The sequence below is a fragment of the Canis lupus genome, chromosome 3 (assembly GCF_011100685.1).
Source record: "Canis lupus familiaris isolate Mischka breed German Shepherd chromosome 3, alternate assembly UU_Cfam_GSD_1.0, whole genome shotgun sequence".
Taxonomy (NCBI): domain Eukaryota; kingdom Metazoa; phylum Chordata; class Mammalia; order Carnivora; family Canidae; genus Canis; species Canis lupus.
Genome location: NC_049224.1, coordinates 61,436,252 through 61,445,698, shown reverse-complemented (window position 1 = coordinate 61,445,698; position 9,447 = coordinate 61,436,252). Strand labels below are relative to the sequence as shown.

General features: G+C 64.8%; 1 protein-coding gene across 1 annotated transcript; it reads left to right on the top strand.

Moving 5' to 3' along the window:
* The first annotated feature begins 816 nt into the window (after nucleotides 1-816).
* On the top strand, nucleotides 817-9,068 carry HGFAC (HGF activator). Its single transcript, NM_001031815.2, has 14 exons — nucleotides 817-942; nucleotides 1,515-1,695; nucleotides 1,848-1,944; nucleotides 2,209-2,288; nucleotides 2,976-3,098; nucleotides 3,204-3,335; nucleotides 3,467-3,577; nucleotides 3,674-3,848; nucleotides 4,055-4,140; nucleotides 4,868-5,123; nucleotides 6,972-7,111; nucleotides 7,598-7,738; nucleotides 7,817-7,965; nucleotides 8,807-9,068. Exons 1-14 carry the CDS (start codon nucleotides 832-834, stop codon nucleotides 8,987-8,989), a joined length of 1,965 nt encoding a protein of 654 aa, NP_001026985.1. The 5' UTR covers nucleotides 817-831; the 3' UTR covers nucleotides 8,990-9,068.
* Nucleotides 9,069-9,447: the final 379 nt, after the last annotated feature.

The following is a 9,447-nucleotide window of genomic DNA, read 5'->3' as shown; positions in this document are numbered from 1 at the left end:
GCAGACCTGGGCAGGACTCTAAGCCAGGTTTCTGTGGCCCTTGGTGGGCCTGGGTGCCTGGGTGCCTGGGTGCCTGGGTGCCTGGCTGGGGCTTTTCTGGGGACCAGAGCTACCCAGAGACAGCGGGTCCCGGCCAGGGCTCAGGGTGGAGTGTGGGCAGCCCTGGACAGAGGTTGTCCAAGCTGTGAGGGGGTATACCCAGGGCTGAGGGGGTCCGGGGGGGGAGGCTTCCTGGAGGAGATGCCCAAGGGAGTCCTCCCAGGGGGGAGGGGACATTCCTGGGCAACCTGCTGACTTAGGGCAGGTGGACTGGCAGCTCTGGTGCTGCCCACCTCCCCAGCTGTACGCCCATGAGGGTGCCCACCCCAGGCTTATCCTGGGAGCAGCAGGGAAAGCACACCCTCCGCTGTGCCTGGCCTTTTCTGGCTATGGGGCTAGCACCCACCTTCCAGGCCTAGGAGGCTCAGTATTCTTAGCCACTCGGGTTACCAATAGTTCACAGAGAGATAGTGGCCAGCCCTGTGGAGAGGTGGGGGCCAGAAGCTGGGGCCAGGAGTCCAAGCCCCCGCTGGCTGTGTGTCCTGGGAGACTTCCTGGAGATGGCTTCTAAGCTGAGACCTGAGGATGTTGTCAGGTCCAAGGCCCGTGTGGCTGATGCCAGAGGGAGACACCTGGACCAGGCGGGGTGAGCTGGGCAGCAGACATGGGGGACATGTGGGCCCGGCACTGGAGGCGGCCAGAGTTAATCATTTCCAGGAGGCCTTGACCTCCCCCTGCCCTAGTGGCTGTTCTGGCCTCCTGCTGCCCCCTCACGCCAGCCCAGGAGGAGCCATGGGGCGCTGGGCCTGGGGTCCCAGCCTTTGCCCCCTGCCGGGAATGGCCCTGCTCCTGCTCCTGCTGCTGCTGCTGGTGCCTCACGGGGCTCAGCCCCAGGCTGGTGGGGTGAGCACTGACCCCATGGCGCTGTGACCATGGGCTCCCTGTGCCCACTCTGGGGTGGGGGCCCGGGGCCAGGGAAGGCTGTGGAGTAGGAGGGGGACCCAACATGGTGAAAGCTGGCTTCCTGGCCTTTGGTGGGTGAGGTGGGTGCTGTGCTGGCCTGGGGGACAAGAGGCTTGGGGGTCTGACCTGGGCCCCCACTCGGGGGCATGAGGGCCACTCCCCTCCCTTTGGGCCGCTCTTGAGTCCCATTGTTTGGGTGGCGGGGGGACCTCTGAGGGCCTCAGCTGCTCTCGTCCACCCTAAGAACAGATCACCAGGATTTGAGCTAGAAGGCAGGGGTGCCCCAGTCTGGGCAGACACGCAGCCCAACCTATCTAACCCTGTGGGCTCGGCAGAGGCCTTGGGACAGCCAGTGGCTAGAGGCCCCTGGGTTTCCACTCTAAGACCTACGGGCTCCGGTATGGAAACTGAGGCTGGGGACTGTGACCAGCCCAGCCAGCGGGGCCTGAGCATGAGGGGGGGGGGGGGGCGTCCCACCCTGACACCATCACAGTCCTCTTGGCTCCTCCTAGAACCTCACAGAACCCCCAGAACCTAACGCCACAGTGACCCCTGGGACCCCCATGATCCCTGTAACCTCGGTGACCCCTGTGACCCCAGCCACGAGTGCTCCAGAGGCACAGGGACCCCGTGGTAGGGGGCTCACCCCCCCGCCCAGGGCAGCTCCCTCCAGCAGCAGCCCTGGGGACCCAGGTGGGTCAGGAGAGCTTCCTGGAGGCGGTGGGCTACACCTGGATGGGTGGGTGGGGAGGAACGCAGGCGGCTGCTGGGGAGCGGGGTGTGCGATGTGGGGTCAAGAGGTGCCCAGCACGGGAGCCCCTTGACCCTTCTCACCCCTCCTGCAGTGCTCACAGTGGATGGGCAGCCCTGCAGGTTCCCCTTCCGCTATGGCGGCCGCATGCTCCACGCCTGCACTTCAGAAGGAAGCGCCCACAGGAAGTGGTGGGTCCCGGGCTGGGGCAAGGCCCGCAAGCACAGCCCATCGGCCTCCCCTCCTCCAGGTCCCCACGGTCCCTTGTCCACCCTGGAGACCCTCCTGCCCTCTGCCCTCCCTACTCCAGCCTGAGCCTGGTATACGACAGGGAATGTGGGGGTGGGCGTGACGAGGGCAGAGCTCCAGAGCCATCAGCAGTCGAGGTGCCCTGCGAGAGTCGGGCCGGGTGGGCAGGTCTCTGGTCTGGGCCCCACCTGATTCATCACCCCCAGGTGTGCCACCACTCACAACTATGACCGCGACAGGGCCTGGGGCTACTGTGTGCAGGCTCCGGTGTCCAGGGAGGGCCCAGGTGGGTGCCCAGGGGAGGGGGGGGATGTGCTGGATGGGGGAGGGGTGTGGGCTGGGGGGCATTGAGCCCAGGCTAGGAGCCAGCTGGGCCTGGGGCAGGAGCGAGTCTAAGGGAGCACTTATGAGAGTGGGAGCCAAGGGGACAGGGGTCCCTGCTTGGAGTGCAGGAGGGGACTTTGGGGTTGACCCTACACACTGCAGCCCTGGGGGCCCCCTCCCAGGCAGGACCCTGCCCTCTCCTGGAGCCACAGGGCTGCCTGGGTCATTGCTGGGGCCAAGGCGCCCCCTGGTGGTCAGGCTGGGCCCTGTGGCTGCATGGGAAGAGCCCTGGACAGAGATGAGGGCCCGCAGAGTGAGGTATGGACAGCTCAGCTCTACCTACTGAGGGTCCCAGGGAACACAGGAGGGAACCGTGCTCCCCGATGGGGACAGGGCTTCCGGGGTGTCTGGTACCAAGCCAGAGGCCTGCTTGCCCAGGGTCTGAGTGCTGGGCAGGGGGTGCTGGGAGGAGAAGGAAGGCCTGTACCCCTCCCTAGGACACATGCACCGCAAGGAACCCAGAAGGGGCAGCTTGAAGGCAGCAGGTCCGATGGAGGCTCCGCAGGGCCTCGACAGGCAGACAGGGCTTGGGGGAGACATGCCGGTGGGCCGGGCTCCCTCACACCTGCCCCCTCCTGGATATCCCCAGCTGCCCTGGACTCCTGTGCCTCCAGCCCCTGCCTCAACGGGGGCTCATGCTCCCACACCCAGGACCCCGGGTCCTACCACTGCACCTGCCCCATGGCCTTCACAGGCAGGAACTGCGACACAGGTGAGCAGGGCGGCTGGGGCTCCTGGGGCCGGGCTAGGGCCTGGGAACGGGCACAGGAGACACCTGCCCCAGTGCAGCGGTACACAGGGCACTTGTGACCCCCAGAAAAATGCTTTGATGAGACACGCTATGAGCACCTGGAGGCAGGCGATCGCTGGGCCCGAGTGAGCCAGGGCCAAGTGGAACAGTGTGAGTGTGCTGGGGGCCAGATCCGCTGCGAGGGCACCCGCCACACAGGTAGGCCATGGCCAGGGGAGGGCTTCCTGGGGTCCCCCAGCCACAGGCAGCAGGTTGAAAGGCCCCGACCCCACTCTCCTATGGCTGACACCCTCAAAGCCTGAGGCCTAGCTTCTGAGCCCTCTCCCCAGCTTGCCTGAGCAGTCCGTGCCTGAACGGGGGCACCTGCCACCTGATCGTGGCCACTGGGACCACCGTGTGCTCCTGCCCGCCGGGCCATGCTGGGCGACTCTGCAACATTGGTGAGTGGGTCAGCCTCTGGGCCCTGTGCCCTGGGGCCGGTGTCAAGGTGGACGCAGTGTTGGACGCAGCCTCACTGCGCACCACGCTGCCCACAGTGCCCAGCCAGCGCTGCTTCGTGGGGAATGGCACCGAGTATCGAGGCGTGGCCAGCACGGCGGCCTCGGGGCTCAGCTGTCTGGCCTGGAACTCTGACCTGCTCTACCAGGAGCTGCACGTGGATTCGGTGGGCGCCGCGGCCCTGCTCGGCCTGGGCCCCCACGCCTACTGCCGGTCAGCACTGGCCGGGCCTACCCCAGGCCGCCTCACCCAGGGTGGGCAGGGTCTGTCCTGGGGCCAGAGGTCAAGGCCACTATGTCCATCTGCAGCAAAACGAATGAAACGCTGCTGGGGAGGGGGGCGTATCAGGAGTGCCGCCCCGCTGGGTTCTGGGTTCCCTTCCCCCCACCCCGGCCCACCTTCCTCTCCCTGCGCTCCAGGAACCCTGACAAGGACGAGAGGCCCTGGTGCTACGTGGTCAAGGACAGTGCGCTCTCCTGGGAGTACTGCCGCCTGGCGGCCTGCGGTGCGCAAAGTGTGCAGCAGGGGACTGCGCTGTCCCCACTCCCATGGGGGTCCCTGCACTTCTCCCTGGGCCCTCCCTGCTCCATCCATGCCTGGCCTCCCCTCTTTGGAGGACCACTGCTCCATCTGAAAGATGAGGAAACAGGCTCACTGAGGCAGGGCTAATGCAAGGGCATGCAATGCCTTGGCACCAGGGGTCAGAGCAGGCTAGCCAGTCACCACGTCTTCTGGGGGGCTCCCACCCAGCCTGAGCACAGCCTGATGGTTCCCAGAGGCAGGAAAGTACTGGTTAGGGGTGAGTAATGGGGGTGGGAGGTCCAGCAGGTACCCTTGGAGTTGGACCCTGTGAGTGGCCAGCTCCACGAGGCCAGCCAGCCCTCTGGCCCTGGTGTCCCCGGGCCACCTGACCAGCCGGAACTCTGAGGTCCCAGGCTGCTGAGAGGGACAGGAACATCTGCCAGGTATGCCACACCACCTGGGTTCCCACAAAGCCTTGTGATTGATTGGGTCTCGTTCTCCACAGAAGAGGAACCGGGCTCAGAGTAGACCGTGTGCCTGTGAGGGCAGAGCTGGGGCCGAGCCCTGGGTCCTTTGCCAGAGGAGCTGCCTGGGGTGGGGCGGAAGCCGGGTGAACCGCCTGGGGGCTTGAGGATGGCAGCCAGGGCCCCTTCTGGATGGGGGTGTGCAGAAGGGGCCCTGGAGGTTGACCCAGTGACTTGTGCTCCCAGAATCCCTGGCCAGAATTCCATCTCTGACCACTGCGGTCCTGCTGAGCCAGGCTGAGCCTGCCCCAGTGGGGCGCCAGACCTGTGGCAAGAGGCACAAGAAAAGGACCTTCCTACGGCCACGCATCATCGGAGGTTCATCTTCTCTGCCTGGCTCCCACCCCTGGCTGGCCGCCATCTATATCGGAGACAGCTTCTGTGCAGGGAGTCTTGTCCACACCTGCTGGGTGGTGTCCGCAGCGCACTGCTTCTCCAATAGGTGAGGGGCTCTCCCTACCACCTCCACGGCATGGTTCAACCCATCCACTGGTCTGCCTCCCACCTCCTCCCGCCCACCTGGCCATACACCCACCATCCACTCCACATCTCTGTGTCTGTCCCCTGACACCCTCTGCCTCCCCCCTAACTGCTCACCCATGCCCCACCCACCCCCCATCACCATCCTCCCACCCACCCAATCTGCCTGTCCTCACACTCTACAAGCCGGCTATCACCTGTGTCCCTGCATGTCCCCACCTACCCATATAACCCTCATCCTTGGTCCCTCATTTTCCTGTCGCCCCACTGACCATGGAGGGGCTCAGTGTTCAGCCTGGCGCTGGGCCTGGAAGCAGCAGAGACCAGCCCCACACCTGCCCCAGGTCACCTTCCAATCCCTGCCCCAGGAGCCCACCAGTCCTGCTCTGGGGCGGGGCAGGGGGGCTCTCAGAGGAGCCATAGGGAAGGGTGATGGGCAGGACCTCGTCTGAGAAGATCCCACCCCTTCCAGACCCCAGACTGCCCAGGTGGGGGTGTCCCCTCCTCCCCCTAAGCAGGCCCTGCCCACTCAGCAAGCTGAGCTTTCTGTGGGAAGTCAGGCCTGGTCTGGTAGCTAAGGGAGTGCGAGTCCGGGATGCAAGGCCCACCACCACGCACCCAGAAGGCCAGCCCCTCCTCCACTGTGATGGGCACAGGGTTCCCTGTCTGGGGTCCAGTGGGAGAAGATGGGCCTGACAGTGGCATCCCAGGGATCAGAGGCTGGGGTTTTGGCAGCGTGAGAGTCTGGCCTTGAGCCTCTGTTGGTCACCCAGGGACCACAGCATGGGTGGGGGCAGTGGGTACCAGGCCTGCCCTGTGCGGAGCCAAGACCTGTAGCAGGCTCCCCACGGGGCCTGGGAAATGGGACCTTTGAGGCCTCCCCAGTACAGAGATGGGTGGGGGCTTAAGAGGCTGGGGGAGGGGGCAGGCACCCAGTCCTCACGTCCAGGGCGGGGCTGGGGGGTCAGGCAGGGGTGCTGGAGGTGAACAGGTGGACTCCCAGGTGGCCCCCCAGAAGGGGCATGGGGCGCCCTGCCCTGCCCCACACTCAGGCAGCCTTTCAGCCAGCCGGGTCCTCCCCCTGTCCCTGGAGTGTGCTGGCCGTCCGCCTGAGAGCCACCTGAGCGAGACCCACGAGTTGCCAGCTCTGGGCCTGGCTTTGGGCTGCTCACTATGTCCAGAGGCCAGGCACCAAATCCACTGTGTGCTGAGCTGGCTGGTGCCCATGGGGGTAGCAGCCCATTCTCCAGAAGGCCCTCAGGCCTGGGAGGTCCCACTGTGGCCTGGAGCTGGAATCCAGGGAAGGGGGGCCAAGCCAGGGTGGGCTTCTGTTGAGACCCAGGGTGGGGATGGGGGCCGGGGCGGCCCAGGTCTTGTGCCCAGCAGGCATGAGGGGCTGTCTGTGGGGGACCGGGCTACATAGTTGCTGGGTCAGGCCCGCCAGGCAGGGCTAGGGTCTCCACCCACTCAGGCCCCAATCAGCCAGGACCCCACCTGCATGAGGCCCCCAGAGGTGACTAAAGGGGTGCATTAGAGATGGCACTGGCCAGGACTGTGCATGGGGCCATAGCCCACCACTCCCTGCCCCCTGCCCAGGCCTCTCTCCAGGGCTGCAGGGGGCCTGCGCAGCCTTGCAGCCTTGCCCTCCTGGGGCTATCTCCTATCTCCGAGAAGCTAGAGCCACCGCGAGGAAAGTGGGGGGCGAGGGGAGGAGTCTGAGGGTGGGACCTGGGGGTGGGGCTGGGGAAGACTTGAGGTGGGGGGCCTGAGGAGCGGGCCCAGTCCTGCCTCCACCAGCCTCCCTGCACAGCCCCCGCAGGGAAAGTGTCTTAGTGGTCCTAGGCCAACACTTCTTCAACCAAACAACGGATGTAACACAGACGTTTGGCATCGAGAAGTATATCCCGTACCCCATGTACTCAGTGTTCAACCCCAGTGACCATGACCTGGGTAAGGCTTAGACATGTTGGGGTGCCACAGGGCCAGGGATGTGTGTGCACTTTGCACACTCCAGGCCGGAGCCAGGAGAGAGGCTGTGTGTCTGTGTGTGGGGTGGGTAGGCACCAGGCAGAGAGGGGAGGGGAGGGATGGGGAAGGAGAGATAGAGGGGTGAGGGAGAGGGGAAGGGAGGGAAGGGGCAGGAGGAGGGGAGAAGGGAAGGGGTGGGAGAGGGGAGGGGAGGGGAGGGGAGGAGCAGGAAAGGAGAGATAGAGGGGTGGGGGAGGGGAGGGGAGGAGAGTAGTGCAGGGCAGCAAGGGAACCTGGTAAGGCTGAGTGGCACCCTGTGAGGAAGACCTGGCTGGCCAGTCCTGCTCCGACCTGGGTCTCCCAGGCCACAGATGCCAGTGGCCACAGCCCCTCTGTCCCTGGCGGCCACTCTCTGTCCAGCAGGGATCCCCATGCCCCGGGCTGACCTCTGCTCTCTCTCTTGCCCAGTCTTGATCCGGCTGAAGAAGAAGGGGGACCGCTGTGCCATCCGCTCCCAGTTTGTCCAGCCCATCTGCCTGCCTGAGCCCAGCAGCCCCTTCCCCGCTGGGCACAAGTGCCAAATTGCGGGCTGGGGCCACCAGGATGAGAGTGAGTCTGGTGGGGGTGCCGGGCCCAGGGCCGTGGTCACGGGGAGCCTTGCCCAGCCTGAGAGCACCTTGTCTGCAGATGTGAGTGGCTACTCCAGCTCCCTGCGGGAGGCGCTGGTCCCCCTGGTCGCAGACCACAAGTGCAGCAGCCCTGAGGTGTACGGAGCAGACATTAGCCCCAACATGCTGTGTGCAGGTTACTTCGACTGCAAGTCTGATGCCTGCCAGGTAAGCCAGGGCTGTCCCAGGTCTCAAGACCACCTGCCCCCCACCTTCTGGGGGCTCAGGGCTACGAGGGATTGTGACCCTCAGGGTCAGCCAGGGAGCCAGGGCAGGGAGTGCCCCTGCCAGTCGGTGGTCTACACCCCAAGGATGGGCACCCACATATTCCAGAGGCCATCCTGGCCACTGCCACCAAACTCCCCTGGCAGAGGAGAGGACTCCCTCTCACATGATGGGAAGACTGGGGCCCAGCGAGGTCCTGTCACTCTTCCAAGGTCACACAACTCAGAAGTGGCAAGGGGGTTTGACACTGGACTACATGATACAACAAACACTTTGTGGGGGGGTGGGGAGTCAGGGATGGCTTTCTGGAGGAGGGGGCATTTGCATTTATTTTGAGGGGTGAATAGGAGTTTGCCTGGCAGCTGGGGAGATTAGCCTGGGACATGAGGACCACCTGGTCCACGTAGGGTATGTGCCAGTGGGTGGCTTGGGGAGCCAGATTGAGGAGCACATTCCTGGTCATGGAGCTGAGAGGAATCCACGGCATAGCTTTAGGAACTGGAGTGAATGGTCAGACGCTGGTGTCTAGGAGGCAGGGGAAAAAGTGGGGTAGCTCCTTTCCTCGGCAATACCTTGGTCATCTGTCCCCCTCCCCCAGGCTGTCAGGAAGTCTGCCTTGGGAGTTCCTGGGGAGTCCTCATGGTGAGGGGAGTGCACTGAGACCCTTCTGGGGACATTTTCAGGGCCAGGGTGAGGGAGGCAGAGCAGCAGTGGGTGGTGGAGTATTCCTGGGCTATGGGGGAGCTGAGCCAGCGCCTGGCTCTGACCAGCAGCCCTGCCGCAGGGGGACTCAGGCGGGCCCCTGGCCTGTGAGAAGAACGGCGTGGCCTACCTATACGGCATCATCAGTTGGGGTGACGGCTGTGGGAGGCTTAACAAACCTGGCGTCTATACCCGTGTAGCCAAGTACGTGGACTGGATCAAAGACCGGATATGGCCCTCTAAACGCCCTTCGGATCCCTCCTGAGACAGCACCCATCCTTGAGTGGGGCATCCTGCCTCTGCCTCCCCACTATTCCTAGACTCCTAATAATAAAGATGCTTCCAAGAACCCAGTTGACTCAGCCCCAACCTCTGTACCCACTCCTCCCACCCCCACCACCTGCCAGAACCCGGTCCACAGGGCCCCAAGCCTCTGTGCCTGCCCCCTGCTACCCACAAGGCCCCTGGCCCACATTTGTAGATGGTGTGGCCAGGGGTGCCATGGCCAGTTCCCCACCTTCCCTTTCTCAGTGGAGAAGGCAGCCTGCACCCCCATAGGGAGGCTCTGGCCCCAAGGCTCAGGGGTCAGGGCAGGGCACCTAGTCTGGACTCTCTCCAGAGCCCCAGCTGTGGTGAACCTACTCCCCTAGGCCCCTCACCCCCACCGTGGGCAGCTGGGGCTGGAGCCCAGGCACCCTGGCAGGGTCGGAGTCCAGCAGCGCA